This window comes from Pieris brassicae, chromosome 8 (assembly GCF_905147105.1).
Source record: "Pieris brassicae chromosome 8, ilPieBrab1.1, whole genome shotgun sequence".
Classification (NCBI taxonomy): domain Eukaryota; kingdom Metazoa; phylum Arthropoda; class Insecta; order Lepidoptera; family Pieridae; genus Pieris; species Pieris brassicae.
Window position 1 is genome coordinate 20,721,701 of NC_059672.1, and position 21,201 is coordinate 20,742,901.

Here is a 21,201-nt window from a genome sequence, read left to right on the forward strand (position 1 = left end):
AACTTAATGTGAAAAAATTACACAATAAGCTGGTATTTTGTGTCCGTGATACAAGAGCGCTTACCATTTCGCCTTGTTGTATCGGAATCAAAACGCAATATATACAACATGACTTTTGAAATAATGGGACCAAGTTGTTAAGAAAAATAATTAAATTTGGAGTTTTACTTACGGCTATGTTCCTCCTTTTAATATTATCATTACTATGTTGCACTTAAATTTTATTAATTAAAGTGTAACTTATACTAGCTTTTGTTTAATGCATATTTAAAAGCCCAATTTGCAAAAACGGGAAGTGCTTAATAAAACTGCTCAATCGACACCTGTTTATGCCTCTGCTTACCTTTTCATCATAAAAAAGCCATAAACCTGTGGCTATTTATTTGAAGTACCCTTTCAATATTCTAAAGGCAAACCCGCTATTTATTTACAACTGTTTGATGAGTTTTGTTTATTTACGTGGCCGTTCGACTACACTAAACTGTTCATAGAATTTAATTGAACGGCATATCCTTTATTTATATTATTAGCTTAGACTACTTCATTTAGGTAATCTTATGAATTGGTATTGAAACAACTAAACAAAATTTGAATGTAACAGAAGGTATGAATACTGATTGAATTTGATTTGAATTCTAGTTTCTAGCAAAGAATAATTAATGCGTTTTATACATATTACATGCACAAACTTATTTGGCCAAAGTTCTGTGTTGTATCGTAATATTTATTGTTTTAACAATATCGATACTAATAATTAAAAAAAATTAAACCATTTGAAAAATGTTCTATCGTTGTTATAGGTTAATCGTCTTAATAATTAATTAAGAATTTCATGTCTTAGATAGCTTTCGAGTACTATCATAATTTTAATGGATTCTTGTAGCATATAACTAACTCATCTTAACTTCGTCACTTCATTGAACTTGTTAAATCGAACTTTGAAAGGGGTTTAATACACTCCCTCTGACATATCTCTAGACCCTTGTCTAGTACACGATATTTTCTTGTTTCGAATTCAGAATTACCACTATAGAATCAATAATATTAGTCCTTAGTCCTCCAGGCTTTGTAGTTTTTTATGTATTGTGGAATATCACCCAACCACTTTAACTGTGTTTTTTGAAGTTGAGAAGAAAACTAATATTGATTTATATTTAGCATTAAATGTACTTTCGAATTTCAGCTTTTAATTGCAATAGTGAAATTAAACACTAGATGATATAAATAACGGGAACATATAATATTCTTAAATTAATAAAAACTTCGTTTTCTTGTTTCAGGCGGACTGGTCGGACCAATTCGTACTTAACGTTCATGGCGGGTCCGTGTTCCCCTGTGGAGATGGAGTGAGAGTTCTGTTCCAGTACCCCGAGTGTGTGCTGGACGGTTCTGACAGGGTGCGAGTCTTCGGGAGAGACAGCTCGGACAGGCTGCGATATGTTGCGGAAAGGAGAGTTCGGAGGTTGTTATATAAACTTGGTTGACATTACTTTATTCGATCTTATTTAGTTATTGTGATCGATCGATATTATCATTTATATAACCAGGAGAAAGTCGCAAAATCTTGCTTAATATTATGATTAGCTTACTATATTATGATTATATAAGTAAAACATAGTGTATATTATTTATTGTTATGGGTTATTTCTTATAACCGTAATCAATAGTGCTCGATTGAAATAAACTAGAACTAAAAAATCAAAACAGTTATTTTTAAAGTTTTGTTGGATATTCATATCATCAAGATGCAAAATGTTGATTTCCTTTAATTCTTATTCTCTTTCTCTCTTCAATGTATTGTTTATTAATTAACACTTCGTTGCATTACAATATAAACATTTAACATAGTTTAATGAAAGGAGGGCAACTGGCGGCCTTATCGCTTTCGAGCGATCTCTTCCAGGCAACCACTGTTAAGAAAATGTATTAAATTAGAGAAGAAGAAATTGGCCTCTTCTGTGCTCTTTATTTTTTGAGTTAAGGTTCTATTTATGTTCACAGGGGGCAGCACACAGCTTCATTTGACTGTCGTCTGTTCAGTGAGAAATATCCGGAATATTGCTTCGTGTATGTGTCGCAGGCTGTTACTGGGGCTGTCGCAGATGTGCGCATGGACTGCCTACCGACTTTACCTTTATCAGGTACTTTCGATTAGTTGGCAACATAAAATGATTTATATTTTACGATAAAATGGCAATATATACAAATAATAGTCAATTAAATATCGCTAAAATGGCCGAAAGAATCCTTATTATTTAATTTTATGTAGTTTTGTAATACTTATGCATTTTATTGCATATCTAAAAAAATTATAAATAACAGGCATCTAAATTCGCGGCTACCATAGTGGTTTTACGTAAAGATGTAGTTGATAATTGCATCGCTACAATACTTGTTAAAGAGGGAGGAGCTGGTGGTTGGGGAGAATGGTCTCCGTGGTCTGCGTGTCCAGCACCTGAACATTGCTCTACTCGCACGCGTAGCAGACATCGCTTCTGCGATTCTCCGCCTCCCGCCTATGGAGCCAAGTATTGTGAGGTACAAATACACATATTAAGGGACTTATAGACAAAAAAGAGATTTTATATCAAAATAAAGTTTGTTGTCAATAATTTTTGAAAGTCAAAATCAGTCAGTCTATTAACAGGAATTCATTTGTTCATTTTACATATTAAACGAATGTGTATATTTTTACAATCATACAATAACAGTCAAATAAAACCTTTTACGCCCACCAAGTGTGTTGACATGACGGAGACATAGAAGCGCTGTGACCATAGCAACATTGCTTAGTTACATGCTTGTGTTTAATCAATATTTTAGTATCAATATTACTTTTATACAACACACCTAACATTTATTTTATTATTTATTTTACAAAGTTATGGCTCCAAAAAAGGATAAAGGCAAAGAGGAAGGAAAACCATCAGGAGGTGGTGGAGGTGGATTTACTGAAGTTGAGAGAACATTCCTAGAACTTCAGGTTACAGACTGTAATCGTAAGATCGCAAGGCTTCGAGCTGCTGTAGATGAATACGAACAGCGTAATGAGGAGCTTCAAAAAGCCTACGACAAACTCGACGAAGACAGAGCTGATATTATTGCTTACCTCAAAAAAACTCTCAACAACAAAAACGAGGAAAATAACGAATTAAAAGAAAAAGTAAAAGGATTAGAAGAGACGAGAGAAACAGAGACAGCTCAATTTAAAGAAACTGTTAATGACTTGGAACGAAATTTCACCATTATGAAAGACCAATTAACATCGGAAAATAAACTTTTAGCTGGTAAACTCAATACTTTGGAGGAATTTCGTGCAATACGGGATGATTTGATGAGGAAGTTTGATAAACAAGAACAAGACTTTAAAGATCAGGAAATGAAATACAAACGAGTTATCTATGATGCCGAAAAAAAGTTTGTTATTGGTAAGGACAAGCTGAAAAAAGAAATGGAAGGTCGCCTTCTGCAGCTTGCACAAGATTTTCAAGATGCTACGGAACTACGAATTGCTGCTTCAACCCACAGAGTAATAAGAGAGAATATAGCAATTAATAATGAGTTAGACAACATTCTATCAACTCAAGCAAAAATAGCTGAACAAAATGAAAAGTATAAAGAAAATGAAAGGGCAGCTCGTGTCGCAAAGGAACTAGCTGAAGAAGAAAGAGATAAAGCTATAAATAAAAATGTTATTCAAGTCAAAGTAATTGATCAACTGACGGTGGCTTTTCAAGAATTGCAAAAAGAAAAGGGTCTTCATGAAAAGAAAAGCTTTGATTTTGAACTATTACAAGAAAAAATACAAAAATTAACAAAAGACAATGATAACTTATCATTACAAGTAAGAATTTTAGAGCAAAACCTTCACTCTAGGATGTCTGCTGAAAATAAAGCTACAGCAGAGGCTTCAAAAGTATATAAAGAATGTGAAAAATTAAAGAAAATATTATCTGAAGCTGCCGTAGCTGTTCAAGCTGCTCTCAAATTGGACGATTGGGCGACAAAAGATCCCTCGAGAGAAATTATGGATCGACAAATGTTGCTTGCAAGATTACTAGATATTATATCTCAATATCACGATATGCAACGAGCAGAATCAATGGATACTTTAGCCTCTTTTGGCAAAGTTTACGAAGAGGGTGACCTTGGATTTATGCCAAAACCAGCGGCAAAGAAGGCGGCTATCCCAACTGTATTCTCTGCTGCTTCAAGAGAATCTATTAAAGCCGAGAAACGGTCATCGGAAGCCATGTCTGTCACTTCAGCTTCATTAAGCAGCATTAAGACTATTCCAAGTATGAAACTAGTTCCACCGTCCACGGAACCGGTTCCACTCGTGCCAAAAGATAGTCTTCCGTCATTTGTGACGTCGTCGCAGTCATCCGTAAGTGAAAGTGTTGGAGCTGAGGAGGTACCAGAAAGTGAGATGAGTATTGGCCAGAAACTCGAGCAGAGTAAGATTGAGATTCAGAAGTCAATATTAAAAGATCTGCAGTACTCTCAGGCTGCTTTTATATCACAAGCAAGATTGTCAACAGAAAAGAAATCAGTTGTGTTCGAAGGCGAAGAAGCTGAAGGCGAGCATAAGGAAGGTGATGAGATGGAAGGGGAACATAAGGAAGGTGATGAGATACAAGGGGAAGACGTGGAAGGGGAACACGTAGAAGGTGAAGATACTGGTGAGGGGGATAAACCCGACCAAGAAGGTGCTCAAGATGAACAGGCAGCTGACGAACAGACCGAAAAAACTGAATAGTTATAGTGTAATGTAATTATTTTGTAATTAGTGTAATAATATTATTGAAAATAGTCTTGAATTTATTAAATAACAGGTTATTCTTATATTATTTTAATTTACATGTACAATTTAATAAATCTCTCTTTTGTAATATAAATATTTCGTTGCAGTTCTACTAACCAAATGTCCGATATACTGAGAATGAACACTTTCTATGAGCCAATTAAATTTATGTATAGTACAAAATGGCCTCTGACATGACATCCTATAAGTTTTAAAAGTAATCAATATTCGTAGAAGTATCCCAGGTCTTATTCCAGGGCCAAGCAGTCGAACTAGCGGCTTGCGAATGCTCTGCGCGCCCATGGGCAGGTGATTCCTCGATGGTGGTGGCTGAGATCGGTGCACGGTGTCGATGTGGCTGTGTACTCCACCTGGCGCCAATTGCCAGACTACTGGCGGGGTCTGCCAGAGCCTGCCCCGCCAGGTCATTCTGGCTACTACAGGTGATGGTTGTTATATATGTTTTAAGAAATTATTTCCTTTCAGATGGCTATAGAGTTATCTTTCTGGCTTACTTCGGACTATACAGTTACACTATGGAGTAGACTTAAACATTACGTATAATCAATAATAACTCAGCGGTAACCTTGAATAAAAAATGTGTGCGTGAACTAGTGTACACATGTAAGACGTGAAAGTTCTTGATGACCAAATTTTTCGAAAAATGATCTACTATATGCAACTATACACAAATTGGTTAAATAAAGTTAAATTAGATAAAGTTTAACAAAAGGCTTTTATTATCGTAGACATAAATACAAATTATACAATTATTTCATTTTACCTTATAATTACTAAGATTATTACAACATTTCATTCATTGTAATAGAATTATTACTATCATTGTTATCATATATTTTCGTTATTCGCTTCGAATCTCTTTGAATCAACCGTGGTACGGACAAGAAAATTATGGCACGTAACGGAAAAATGAGACGCGTAACACAAAAATGTGACGGTCAATTATTTCCCACGCCGATAAAGAAGTTTCACTTCAAAAAGTATCATTAATTTTCATTTAACTATTCCTAAAACTCACTCTTACCTTAAAAATGAATTCAAACCTTTTAACTATGTGTTGTTAGTTTTTTTTCATCACTAGGATTGCCGGGAAGTAATGACTTATTAGCCATAAGACTGCCCGTTGCATCCCTTATAATTTTTATGGTATTCATTTTTATTATAATGTAATGAGGTATAAATTCTTGCACTAAAATGATATATCTTATTTTTTTTTATATTTACCAGTAAGGTTTTTTTAAATGAACTACAAATATTATAATCTCATTTCACACAGATAAGGTAGCAGTGAAAATGTAATATTTAATAAAGTTTAATAAAGCTAACATTAAAACTGTAATTTAACTTTTAAAACCATCTGTAAACTTGTACTGAGTATGCTTCAACATTTTAGATTTAAAAATTCTCAACCAAAGACAGAAAAGTTGGGAATCGTAGAGAAGCACGTTTATATGGCCATTTATCATGTTTTCCGTTATATGACTCTTATGTAGATAAAAGCTAAAAATTTCAACCTTATCTTCGTTTATTTTATTTTTTAACGGAATATTATGATTATCAAACAAATATCTCATATAAATCCGTAACCACTATATTTTAAACAAAACGTCAACTGTGTCAGGCATTGAGAACTAATAACCTACTTGCCTATAAACGAACAATAATTCATTCTATATTGCCCCACTGGATTTATTTATTTTGCCTGGTAACATGACAAAACTCAAAACTGCATTGTTGTTTACGTTTCAACCTCTATTGTTGTGTGTGGCCATATAAAGCTTATAAGTCAATAAACCCATTCCACAATGTGAGCTATATCTTGCAGACGTAAGTTACAAGCAATAACTTAGTTAGGTCAAGGAAGCGACTAGCATGTAGCTCCAATACTGACTCTGATATCAAGCCATTGTGTTAATTTCGAGTACGTCTGATTGAAGGCAACGCTTTATTTAGAGTTGTTTTCCATCCAAGTTCCAGTTATTTCTCATTACTACTTATATAAATATATATATAAACAAAGTTTTTTGATGTGAAACATCTATAGCCGCACGTAAAACCGATAATTATTGATAATTATTATTGTAACAATTAACAAACAAATTTATTGTGAAACATTCATTATTGATACTTATAATTTACGATTTTAGTAATATATTAAAATAACTAGCTAAGATTCTTGAGTTTACTAATATATTGAAGCCAATAAAAAATTACTAATGTTATGTCCAATACTTTTGTAACATACTTCAGTTACCATCGACCAATTGTCACAGAAATACCTCAGAGGCAACATCGAATATAACTATTACCGAAAGCACTGATTAAACGAATTAAGTAGTCACGATTTGAAATAAATTCGTAAATATTTGTATTTAATGAAAATAAATGTTTATTCAATAAATAGAAATCGTAATATTTTATTTTATCATTATGACATATTTAGTTCCTATCACAATATGTTCTTTTCTGCATATTACTTTTACAAAATAATGTCGATGTTTCACATCTGCCAGGCGTCCCGTGAACGCTCACATTTTTTGTATCGTGGTTATAAACTTGGTTAGTCGAGAACTATCTGTCGTGTGTATTTTTGATAAGTACTGTGAAATACCTCAAAACTTTGACGACCATATTACACGTTAGAATTCTCAAATATATATATAATATTGATTACCTGTACTCGTATTGATATGTCGGCAATTGAATATTGATCTGCTAAAAGGGGATACAAAATGTTGAGGAGTAAAATTGTCATATACAAAGAAAATTGAGCATAAAATAATTGCATATTCCAGCACAATTTATTTTATAACTTTAAAATTTCATTTAGAAAACAGGCAACTCTGAAACGGTGCAATGAAAGTTATATTGAATGTTGCTAAAAGCCATCAAAACTTGCCGATTTTCCATCGCCAAGTAATAACTCCGATACAGGCTCGTTTAGTTTACCCGGTTTTCAATAATTTTCCCGGCAAACGGGGAAATCGTAAATTTGCACTAGTTGACATCCTTTTAGACATAAATTTTCGAATAGAATATCCACTGTTAGTTCAACCTTCGATATAAATTCGTGAGCAAAGTCAAAAGTTTATACAATTAAATCATTGACTTATTATCATATTTACATTTAAAATACCTATTTAAGTGTACCGTTATTTAGTTTATTTTAACGCTGGAAAATGGGAAAATTTACTATAGAAAAAAATATAATTTCTATCCTGAAAAAGTCTGTTGTCAGAAGGAGTCAAAGATATCATTCAAATATGTATATTCCAAGATTACTTCGTGTCAATGACACTAGTAAATTCTGTACTATATAAAATGAAACAAACTACTTTCTGAGTATCTACAGACTGCAGTAAGCATTTTAGCTACGACCTACAAATGTTTTGACAAGTGAAGTCACGTCCGAGCCAAGTTTGCTCGACTTGACAAACATCCTCTTGGCTATTTAAAGCAGATCAACCGAAACTCCGGTGCAGATTGGAAACGTAAGCTTCGAATGATGAGATTCAAGACTCCGTTAGGACTTGAAATTAATGAATTGGTAATAGTCGCATTATATTCTGCACTTGATAAAAATTGCAGAAAACTTTATCTATACAAATTTACCTCCCTATGTTTAGGCATGTGTATTGCAGCGTTTGAAGGTTGCGGTTTATGGTTTAACAAACAAAAACTGTCTCAAAAAATACAGTACACGAATACCTACTATTAAAAAAGTTAAATTCAAAATTCAAACAAGTTTTATATACATATCTTAATGTCGTATACCGGAAGACTTAGTTGAGTTGACTCTCAACAGTTAAGTCGTGCGTTCGAACCCGGCTGTGGATTTCTTTCTCAATTTAATTAACATTTGCTTCTATAATTAAGGAACACATTGCGAGGTCACCGGCATTTATTATTTCCAAAGGAGGCTCAAGGACATCTATTAAAAAAACTTTAAAACAAAAAAAAAACTGTATTTTAAAATATATATTGAAATGTCATTAAATTTATTATTAAATATTTATCATCCTTTTATTAAAAGAACAAATCATTTAAAATTGTCATCCACAGTTGAACTGATTTCAACAAAAACCATTGTAAAGAACAATTATCATTAAAATAACGACGAAAATGATTTTTGTATTACAAAGTTAAAATTGGAAATTTCGTTAATTCAGACAGATAGAAATGCATTTGTAAAAGTGAACTTTTAATCCTTTAATTTTATGCTCAACATTACCATGTCAAATGTATGGCATGTCATGTCACGCTGACTCTGACATAGTAGACAAAAGCTACCTAAATATTTGTATGAAAAATCAGAATAGCAACAGAATCAAAAGTAGCACTAAAAAAATTTATATGTGGCGCTACAACTTTTTTAGGTCTAGGTCCCAGATTCCTGTATCTGTTCCATGGCTATTTTTCAATCTAATAGCTAAGTAGAAGATCAGCCTCCTGTACACGCTGACACCTTTGACTTAGGGTCTAAGGCAAGCCGGTTTCCTCACGATGTTAACCTTCACCGTTCGAGAGAATGTTACCGATGTTGCGGATGGAATCTACCACCTCAGATATGAGTGTTGGCCACTGCTCACCAGCACTAAAAAATTATATATAAATATTAGACGCAGGCTTTATAAGTTAGTGATTTTAATTTTGTAAAGCTTATGGATTGGTTTCAGTTTGACACTAGCGACCTTTACGTCGTCTAAAGCCTCTTTTATTAGAAGCAGCAGTTTGGTTTCAGATATATTTTAAAAATATCATACTCACGATCAAAATACCTTTTAGTTACTTTACTTAACAGCAGGTAAACACCGTCGTAGACTCAAGGGACATATGATTATTGATCGCTTTCAGAAAGTGATACATTTGGCAACATTACAGGCGGAAGAAGGGTTAACAGTGCGGGTCCGGTTCGAGGCAGTTCGCTTACCGTGTGCGGGTCAGTCCCTCAGGGCTCGTGACGGGGACTCATTGGGCTCACCCCTTTTAGCCTCATGGGACGGCCCCGATACTAGCGCTGTGGTAAGTTTACCTGAAACTTACGGCTAAACAATTTATACCTTAAGTGAGATGGAATGTGCTTGATCTAAAGCAAAATATTTTAGAAGGAAAACAATTAAAGTGGTTTTGATTGATTTGTTTTTGATTAGACAAGTATAACAATTCGTTAAATTGCTTTACGTTTAATTGGTTCAGTTAAAACTATAATTTTATAATAATAATAATAATTATTTAATGTCAACAAAGAACTAATTAGCCAATAACTTTTACCAGTCCAGTGAAGTAGAAATGACGACAGACAGCAGCGGTATGGTGGAGATCACAGGTGGGAGACACATACTCGTCGAACTACGCTCCAATGACGTGAGTGAACGATGCGCGGGCGGCTTTTTGGCGCATGCTACACAGAGTGGTAATTGGATGATATATCTGTCAATCTTATATATGTTTAATACTTTGAACAAGACTATGTATTTATTTTTACTAAATTCTTTTAAAATGTCAACTATACAATAATATATACTAATTAATGTTATAAAAAAAACAATTCTACTTCCAGTCGTCCAAGAATATCAGTCAAATCGGTTTACTTGATTCTTAATATACCTATAATATAAAAATGAATCGCAAAATGTGTTGGTAAACGCATAACTCTACAACGCCTGGAACAATTGTACCAATTCTTGTTTTTTAATGTTCGTTGAAGTCTCAGGTTGGTTTTTACGGCGAGAAAAATTCGAATAATTTCCGGGAAAACCCTAAAACAGCCCTTTCTTTGTCCCATACAAACGTTTTGTAAATAAAATGTAGAGTCAATTTGAACTTTATTGCTATTCAATAAAAATCATATTAAATTATGTATTCATGTATTTATTTGCATTCCATAACGTTTACAAAAGATGTTTAAGAGGCTTAAAGCTAAGTACAATATTATGGACCCTGTTCGGGCACAGCAAAAGAAGGCATTACGAAACCTATATAACATAGCTAATAGCAACACAATAAAAATAGCACATAAAACTTCACACACCCGGCTAGTACCAATTACATAGAATAACATTTTTTTATTTATTGAATTTTGTATATTTAGGGATTAATAATCATGAAATTAAGCTATATTTTTATCTTCTAGGTACTCATTAACGCTATAATAACATTTACGTATAAGAAGTTTTTTTAGTTTGTTTGTAAATATATGTATCTTCTTTTCATTTCTCAGTGTCTCCGGTAGTTTATTATAAATTTTGATTGACATGACTAGTGAATTACGAGCACTCACTAAAACAAATCGCGTTAAAAGAAAGGATTTATTTTTGAATTATTAAATTAATATCCCTATCTGAGCAAAATTATTTGAATACATATTAATAGGAAAATATACCAATGAGGCACAGAATTTTAAAATATTTGTCACTTTTAGATTCCCACTATCCTTTTAGATTATTTTCCAACCAAGTTTAGTTGAAGCCCTTTTAGTTTAAAGCCCTCTAGCAGACATCCCAGTCAGGGTTTTTTAGTGGGTCACAGAAGAGTGGCCAAAGTTCGTGGAAGCGAAGATACTTTGGTCACCCGAGCTCAACCTCACACATCGGTCTATCATCATGACAATTTTTTGCGCCGACTATAAAATTGGTTATAAAAAACTGCCACATTTCAAATCTTTTTGACAGAACGAAATCTGTGGGATCCGCTAGTAATTAATAAAATTTCATCAGAGCCAATCCGCAACGCGTCAGCAGCGTGGGCGTCGGTGGCTACCGTAGCGTGGTGGCGCGGAGGTGGCGGAGCGCGAGCGGCAGCTGCAGCGTTAGCGGCCCTCGCTGCCTTGGCCGCCATTCTGTTAGCTTTGCATTCCGCTCATCGCACGAGAGCCTACCAACGCGCCGCTGATAAGGAGTCGCTCACTGATAGCGATGGTAAAGATTTTCTGCACAGTTAATATAATAATAAAAGCCTTTTCACTATACATTTAAATAAATGAGAGACATTCAGCCGAGCTCAGTGTTTAAATTTATTTAAAAAGCTACTACTTATATATAAATTGTGAATCAATTAACTTTTGGCATAGTTTTTACATATCTGTTTATACATATTATAATTTATATTTTTTCTTTGGATGTTATTTTGAGTTAAGTTTGTTAATTAATTATGCAATTCATGTACTTTACACTCAGTAGGTGTTTCTTTAATTGTTCCATATTAGGGTTGCCTGGAAGAAATCGCTTGTTAGCGATAAGGCCGCCTGTTGCCTAATATCTTATTTAACCTACTTACTTTTTGTTTTTTTTTTATTTGTATAATTATGTATATTATGGTAACGAAGTTTAAATAAATTATTATATTTATATCATGTCATTCTTTCTACATATGTTCCTTTTTTTGGCAAAAGCCTCCTCCAAGTCAAGTGCCACTTTTTGCACTCTGCCACTTTCTGCCATGTGCCACCTGCTGTTTCATTTAAGTGGTCTATCCACCTTCTAAATGGTCTTCCTCTTTTGCTTTTATTGTACATTGGGCACCTGTTTAATACTTTGTTGCTCCACTTTTCTGTTCCTCGTGCCATAAGTTCCACTATTATTGTCTTTTGTTAACATAGCTTTTACACATTAAGAAAAACACTTTTTGAACGGATTGAAGCTATATATTATTATTAAAAACTTATAATACATAGCTTCAATCCGTTCAAAAAGTGTTTTTCTTAGTTCCACTATTTTCAACAATTTAAGAATTTACGCATAAAATAGTGTAATCAAACCAGGCCTTTATTTAACGGCAAATTAAATAACTACGTAGTTATATTACTTGTTTTAAAAACACCGATACATATAAAACTACGGTATTTTTTGATGCATATATGTTATCTAGATGGCTAATGAATTAAACCACAGATAATTGATAAAGCCACAGACTAGTATATCTACACAAACATGTATTATTATTGATTGAATAAGTTGTTCAATTCAAGGATATTATTTGTATATTTTAACGGGTTATATGTCGATAAAAGTCGGAATAAAGTATTATTGTACTAAGTAACTATTTCTTTTAAATATATTTATTTTCCTACTACATTGTCTATATCTTGCGACTAATTAATGGAAGAACTAGAACTTCTGTAAAACATTTGTCCCTCAAAGAATGGTTAATGATCCTTGAACACATACCTCGTCTCCATATATTCTTAACATGAAAAAAAAACACAATCATCAGTCGTAAGCAATTGATAAGGAGGAAATTAGTATGGGAAATATAGTAATAATTACTTTGCTTTGAAATTATTCAAAACACGCACAAACCCTCACTAAGAAATTATTCAATTGAGAGCGTAACTAATAAAAGTCATTGGCAAGGATGTAATCAAATTAAAAATGCGTCCAGCATTAACCCAAACGATACAAAAACTAAGTATCAAATGTGACAAGTTGCGATCGGCTGAGTTAAAATATTGTATATCACGTCGTAATCGCAAGAAAAATTAAAGATTAAAGATGAGAGGGTTACAGAGATGGCTGCTGTGTGGCATTTTTTTTATTGGTGGCGTTTTTTGTCATATTATGTTATTCTTACCTGATGGCTTTTTTCAGCATGTTCAGCTTCCCTGGAAATGGGAGCGTCTGGATCTCGAAGCACTTTGCTCAGCGAGGTGGTCGGTGGCGGAGTGTCACTGCGACGGCTGCTGCCCCGGAGGCGGCACACGAGGCTTAGAGACTGCGATAGGGGTTCAGGACAAGCGGGAAACAGGTATGTTATAAGTGACATACTGGTTTTGATGCACATCTCCTTAGCAAAGATTTACAGTAATTGAATTTAATAAATTTAGTTAACCAGTCACGATTATAAAAGAAAGACAATTCCCCATTCATAAGTTTCTTTGTCTTACCCCAAGTGATAATTAACTGGCAAATAAAGAGTCATCAAAATATAACACTTATTGCACTCAAGTGAAGTGTAATTAGTGACGGTTGGTCCCATTGTTTGTGCACGTTCAACTTGTTTCTCACTTAATGAGGGTTTTAAATAGAAGTCACAAATCGAGGGGAACTTTTATCTATACAATAATTAATAAACTTTATTTATTTGGCTGATATTGTTTGTGGTTGGTACTAACTTCTAAGTGTTTTCTGTTTGTGATGCGCAAAGTATGTTTTGATATGGTAACTATATTTATTTATTTGTATGATGATAGACAATTTTCGTTGCTTTTGTTTCTTTTTTTTATAGAACAAGCGGGCAAACGGGCAGGAGGCTCACCTGATGTTAAGTGATACTGTAGTTAATATAAATTTAATAACATATGATATGATATGTACGATACAAATAATATAAGAACTGACCAATTCCTATGACTAATAATGTAAAATGTAAAATTCCTTTAAAGTCAAATTTGCGCTCCATTGTGTGTGGCAGGATATGCGAACTTACGATTGTACCACCTAACACATTTTTGTACCATACTCTTGCAATAAATTATTATTATTATTACCGCCGTCGGTAGTGTCTATGACACTCAATACCAAAGGGCTCGCGTGTGCGTAGCCGCAGGCCTTTTAATAATTGATTTGCTCTTTTCTTGAAGAAAGATCCCTAATTTTCTCTGGTTCGAAAATGCTTTAGTGGGCTGGTTCCACATAGTGGTAGTGGCAAAAACTGCCTTAATTAATGCTCAGTTTTGGTCGAGTGGAATTTCGATGATACACGACCTAGACGAACGATGATAAAAGTCAGCTGCAGGTATTAAGCCGTACAATTTCTCAGAACACTCCACGATAAACGCGGTAGAAGATGCAAAGAGGCCTCATATCTCTACGCAATGCCAAGGATCAAACCGCTCGGAAAGGGATTGGTCGTCGACAATTCTTTATTAGGCTAACAAATATAACATTTTCAATAGATTTTAATATTATAATTCTTTCAATTAAATGTTTCCAAACCATGTTGTAAAGATGACGTTATTCCCTTAAACCAATTAATCCAATTTTTTTAAATATTCTATTGCAATAAAGTTCACAAAAAAGAGTGCGATTTTATATGAATTACAATCTAGCCTATACAATAATTATGGCCAATAAGTAATATTATGTTGACTTAATTTTCTACATTACTAATCTATTAAACTTAGGTAATGTTCATTAACAGTCTTAGTCTTCTTTAATGTTTTGACACTATGTTCGTGTGTCCGAGATACCGCACTTGCACTTATATTTACTACACTAGGTTTATTGACAAAAGGTTTAGTTCTTTTTAGGCGTCTTATAATCAATGCAATTAATACTATAAAAATTATCAAGGAAGTGCGTATCTACATTCAATCCAAAAACAATGAGCAAAACATTTGTATTAATTTCTGATCTACGGCACAGGGACGAAGACGACGCCACATCTGACATGGAGGCTGACGCGGTCAGCGTAACGAGCGCTTGCAGCGGGGCGAGCCAGGCTTCTCAAGCCACGGTAACACCGGAGAACGTGTCTGCGAGCAGCGCCCCTGTCGCTGGAAGCGTTAGACAGTCGCCGCTACGTCGTTCACACACCGTGTCGCATGCTTCTGTTCAAGTAATTAATTATAACGTCCCAATAATATCTGACCTACTCTGTTGACTTCTTTCTTACTCAACTAAAGATTGTATTATACAACGGTATAAAAGGATATTTTTGGAAAATTTGGGATATACAATTCTCTACTCTAAGTTTTTTTTATAATTTACACGTAAAAGCAATGTTGGCTACTGACTTCAGCGTGCGACTCTTATCCCTGAAGTCCAACGTTTGATCTCCGTCCTTGTACCGATGGACTTTCTTTCTACGAACTTGACTTCATTCGCTTGAACGGTGAAGGAAAAGCCAGCTTGCCTTATACCCATTTAGTCGACGGCGTGTGTCAGGCGCAGGAGGCTGATCACCTACTTGTCTTTTATGTTTACGCAATATTTTCTTAGCCAAAGTTTATAGGTCTAATTCGTACCTAATAACAATTGACAACTTGACAGATGACGTCAACCCCGCAAGCGTCAACGAGCGAGGCGATAACAGCCGAAGTGAACACGAGCGTGACAAGCGTGAGCGAGCGAGACAGCTACAGCGAGAAAGACCACGACAGTTTATGGGAAAAGGACGTACAGAGCGTTGCCTCGTCCACGTCAGCCGCTACTCTGACTAACGTTAGTGGTCTTGTGTCGTTTTTGTAATTGTGATTATTTTTACAGCTTTAATAGGAAAGTACTATTAATAGAGAATTATATACTATGGCACTCTAGCTAAGTTTAACAAATATGTCCATGAAATGAGCCACAACAGTCGGGGATATAAAAAAAAATTATGTTCGAAAACTACAAAATATCTTTAACTCTATCGCAAAATAATATTAATTGACATAATATTAAGGTAGCACCTAGTGTTAAAAGCACATTGCTAGAAGAGTAGACATAACAAACTGATTTTTTAACTGACGTAAAAAGCTAAAGAAAGTTATCAATTCGATGTATTTTTTATTAGTGTATTGTATGTTATGTACGAAGATATGACAGGAAGACATCGCTTGTTAGATATGAGGCCGCTCGTCCTAATTTATGCTATTTATCTATTGCTAATATTTTAATGTAAGTACCGAAGTTTAAATAAATAAATACAGAAACAACTATATGTGTCCATATAGACGTGTTCAATGTGTATTTTGTTCCAGGGCTGGTACTCCCCAGCACTAAGCGGAGTCTCGTCCGCCCATATCCGCGACAACCCTAAGCACACGAAAGAGAGCTGCAACCGACGGCTCTTGAGATCGGACTTGAGTCTGACCTCACATCCCGAGATGGAGATCGACTATTACGACTATGAAGTCAATAATGCGGGTAAATGTAAATGGGAACTTTTCTATGAATTCTCGTACCATAAAACATTTTATTCTATATTATATATATAACTTCCTAAATATACAAAAAGTGCCTTTAAAGTTTCCAGTTAAATATTAAAGAAGTAATAGATTTTTTTTAAGTTATAGAAGAAACGTGTCTTCTAAATTAATATTTTATTTAATTTTTCACGTCATTTTGCCGAGGGGTAGAGACGAATCTCCACTTGTACGGTACTCACATGCCTCTCTCGCTTCCACATGACACCATGCATGTTCATCGATTATTATTTTTGTTTAGTATTAGTATAATAAAATTATTTTTGTTTAGGCACGAAAGCTGATACACATACCTAATTTGGAGTATTTGAATTTTAAACAATGTATATCAAATATAACAAAAAACAATGTCAGTCTTCAGTAAAACGTTTTGTTTTTTTGTATTAATTAGTCTGGAAACATGCTTAAAATTACAAGAAAAGAAAAGCAAAGGAGTGGAACTCCTTACTCCATCATCCCTAGACAGTGTAATTTGGGTTGATTTAAGCGATGGTTAAACATGCGTCTCCTAGATAGGCGTGGCATCCAATAGACCTCATGTCACTTAACATCAGGTGGGAATATGGGCAAATATCTGTTCAGTTTTGTATCAAAAATATGTATATTTAAGTTAAAGTTAAACTGGTCAGAAAAGACACAATCAAACAGTAAAAACTAAAACTTTCACTACACCAAGCGGGACACAAATTTACGGTAAGTAGTAAGATTGTTGTGTATTCCTAGTTATACCGGAGAAGACCGTGGGACTTTAGTATACGTTACTTAGATTTTAAATATAATCAAGACTTGCAAGCACAGCGTGGAGCGGCCAAACTTTGTAAATAAATTATTAGTTTAATTAAAATATTTTATGGAACTTGGAATTTTAGACCTTCGACGATCAACATAATTAATATGTCAATAATTTAGTTAATATAATTAAATTAATCATAAAGGATATTATTATATAGATAGAGGATAATAATTTAACGTTGATTTATTCCCGATAATATTTGATTGAAATTGTTGAACCACGAATATAATTGTGTTGGTTAAAATTGAAAAACACAAATAATTATTTGTCTGTCCCCTAGGTATTTATTTTAAATAAATACAGTATGATGTTTTCCATAACCTTTCTAGTATCACACACACTATCTCGTTGGTTATTTTGTCAAACTACCAACTCCGCGTTTTGTGTTCTATTTCCGTTAAAAAAATAGTTGTTGACCTTAAAGACCCATTGCCATTAATTATGATTATGTCCCAGTTCTATTATAAATACTATTCCCATTGTATGCCAGGTTCCGTTCCCGGTTCGTACTTAGGAATGGACCCGGCGTTTCTCGTCTGGATTCCGCCGCTGGACGAGGGTGACATCATTAGAGAGATGGATGAGAGCAAGGCTCCTATTTACGAAGTAAGTCTTCTACTTAAAAGAAAATGTTAGCTTGTACAGTTAACGATACAAACACGATAAGTAGCAACTACGTCTCAAATTAAATGAAAATGAATTTATTCGTATTGGTTGCATAAAGTAAGATCTTTTAGATGTGCAGTTGCCAAATTAAGAAATTGAGCGTCGCAAATATTTTAAACAATTAAAAATCACGTAATAAATAGGTTTGGGTGTCGTTATATTGTTAATAACGATAAATAGTAAACTTACAACAAACAAAATTAAATCTGAAATTTAACATATTGATAAAAAATATTGCTCGGTTCATTTGAATTTTTATTTGTACAGGAATTGATCCCGAAAGAACTGAGACCGAATCCCGGCAGCAACACCGAGTCACCCGAAGACCCGTCCACGCTGAAGAGAATGCCAACAAATCACTCGAACGAGTCCATCAAATTCCGCAAAGCGCTCGACAGGAGCGTCATTCACCCTCTGAACTTCAGCATCAGTGATTTGCAAAACTCGCCCAAACTGCCCAAAAGGAATAAGAGGAAAAAATCAGAGATTCCCGTGAATATTCCGATGAAGGATCTCACCTCGATGTCCCCGGCCAAGGTGCACAGGAAGTCCGATGATTCGACGCTGAAAAGGGTGACGGAGACCAGAGAAAAGGACAGCACGCTGAAGAGGAGTGATTTTAACGATATAAGATTCGCGGATGATTCGTCAAACGAAATAAAATTCGCTGACGATTCGCCCGACAGCAATCGTTTGATGGATCAATTTGACCTTGAAGTGTAATCTGGCTAGCTATTGGAGTACAGACCCAAGTTCTCTATGTTGGAAAAAAATTATTTTTATTTGTTTTCTTATGTTTTAAGCGAAGATTGATGCGCCTTTGTTTCCTTTTAATAATAGTTAAATAATACATTTTATAATTTTTTTTATATCTCTTAAAAGGCAGGTCGTACTTTTCTTTAGTAAATCAACTAGGAACAACTTGGGGTACGTACTTGTAGAGACCTTTTAGATAAAATATTTAATTAATGTTTAAACGTCACTATAATTCTGTTTGTTCGTATGCAATATTTTGAATTACGTGTTAGTATTGTATATAAAATGAGTTTGCGTACACAAATTGTTAACGTGAACCCGTCGAGCTCAAAGCTAATCTACTAATATTTAGAATAGAACACAATACAAATAAGCTTTTGCATTCACGTAATAACATTGTGATAGAGTTATTTTTCTTATAGCTACCGAATATAGTTTAATTTTTATACTATTTTAAAAGCTCGTAAATATAGCTCTATCTGGCGGAAATTCCTCCTGCATCCACAATTCTTAAACGTGCAATTTCTGCTTATCGCTTAATAAGTTTAAAACTATATTCGGTAACTATAATATCGCAGGTAAAGCATTCTTTAGATCCATTAGTTGTACTAAGGACCAACTTGTGAATAGAACCTCTCATATCATCAAACTCATACAAATCATTGATATAGCTATCTGATTATACGTAAATATGTGTCTAATGTGCTCTGCTTAAACAGAATTATTTTCCGCTATACCTATATAAAATAATCATGCAACTATATAGGTATTTTATATGAAATTTTCTTTTGAAAGACTGACATTTCGGGCAGTGCAATACGTGTAAATTAATTTATTCGACTACTAAACAAAATTGGATCATTTAATAACGTATGAAATGTTTTCGAAGTCCGTGGGAAAAATCTGTTCCATCTGTCGCATGTTTCAATTGCTATAGGTTAAATTCTAAATAACGGCATACACTAAACGCTAAAGCCGATTTGTTTCCATAATTCCCTTACGCTCGAATTGACAATTCCGATTGTCCGTTCTATCAAAATTTAATGACTTTGCAAATACGACAAAGCGTCATTATTCATATTAAATAGCTGTGAACTAATTTACGTTAATATTGTTCATTTAGATATGATTTGTTTAAAAACTTTTAATGTGAAGTAGAGGCTTTTATATTATATTTATATATATTAAACTTTAGTTGCTGCATCATATGTATATATATATACACGACTATAATAAAGCACTGTTATATGCTATCAGTATTTACAATATTTTTTATAAGATTACCTTTAAATGTATGCAATTACTATATTTGTCGTAGCTCCTTAACGGATGTTCGTAGCATATCCACCGTAGCTACCGGCTCTACGAATTGGTAAATATAAATGACAAGAATGTTGTTACTTTTGAATTTTTTTATCATTATAAAATTATGTTGAATAAATCTCGTGTATGGGATTTTATCAGTAAATATTGTTAAATATACTTAAGTTTCTTAAGGTAAAATTTATCTAAGTGTAGAACGATTTGTACAATTAGCTGATTTGATCTCAGAATGTCTAGTCATTTAATTTTATTTACAGCTTAATAGCACATTAGTCGTAAGATATGTAAACATTAATATTCTTTATTTAAATGTAAAATGCACTAAAGCAATATCTGAATGTCCGAATGTAAGTAATGTATTTTTTCTTTTACATGCGAAATAAAGTGTTTTTATTTTATACTTTAAATTGTTGTTTTATTTTAGATCTAATAATATATTAAACAAATTTAAAAAAAACTTCCTTTGTCGCTACTCCTCTTTTCGAAAACAGTCTTGAAGCCACAGCCACCATCGGAATACTTGGCGTTGACGTATCGAACGACGTTCAGCTTCGCGGTCATTTGGAGGGAAAGGCTAAATTGGCCTCCAAAAAGCTTGGTGTGCTCAACAAGGCGTGACAGTACTTCACTCCGGGCCACCGCTTGCAACTCTATAAAGCGCAAATACGGCCCCACATGGAATACTGTTCTCACCTCTGGGCGGGGGCTCCCCAGTACCAGCTCCTTCCACTTGACCGTATCCAACGAAGAGCGGTTCGAATCGTCGATGAACAATCCCTCTTCCAGCGGCTCGATTTAAAAATTATTCTTATAATGTAATAAAATCATTCCTTTCTATGTCCGATTTGTTTCTCAACTTCAAACCTAGGACTTTTGTGCTAATCGATTCAGACCCACAATTTATAGAACTTCTATAATAACTAGCTGAATCAA

General features: G+C 34.0%; 2 protein-coding genes across 3 annotated transcripts in view; both read left to right on the forward strand.

The window, feature by feature from the left end:
* Nucleotides 1–20,634, forward strand: part of LOC123713809 — a 149,128-nt gene extending 128,494 nt beyond the window's left edge. The window contains exons 7-19 of one of the 2 annotated variants that reach the window (XM_045667676.1): nt 1,281–1,462; nt 2,002–2,141; nt 2,402–2,538; nt 5,062–5,247; nt 9,707–9,847; nt 10,100–10,238; nt 11,542–11,742; nt 13,411–13,567; nt 15,187–15,379; nt 15,814–15,984; nt 16,506–16,677; nt 18,014–18,129; nt 18,457–20,634. In XM_045667676.1, the coding sequence (XP_045523632.1) occupies nt 1,281–1,462; nt 2,002–2,141; nt 2,402–2,538; nt 5,062–5,247; nt 9,707–9,847; nt 10,100–10,238; nt 11,542–11,742; nt 13,411–13,567; nt 15,187–15,379; nt 15,814–15,984; nt 16,506–16,677; nt 18,014–18,129; nt 18,457–18,912 (2,391 nt within the window). In that variant the 3' untranslated portion in view covers nt 18,913–20,634. The remainder of the gene's footprint in view (nt 1–1,280; nt 1,463–2,001; nt 2,142–2,401; nt 2,539–5,061; nt 5,248–9,706; nt 9,848–10,099; nt 10,239–11,541; nt 11,743–13,410; nt 13,568–15,186; nt 15,380–15,813; nt 15,985–16,505; nt 16,678–18,013; nt 18,130–18,456) is intronic. The other variant, XM_045667677.1, reaches the window with a different exon arrangement.
* On the forward strand, nt 2,723–4,823 carry LOC123713810 (cilia- and flagella-associated protein 157). The gene has a single exon (XM_045667678.1). The coding sequence runs from the start codon at nt 2,885–2,887 to the stop codon at nt 4,757–4,759; it is 1,875 nt and encodes a 624-aa protein (XP_045523634.1). The 5' UTR covers nt 2,723–2,884; the 3' UTR covers nt 4,760–4,823.
* Nucleotides 20,635–21,201: the final 567 nt, after the last annotated feature.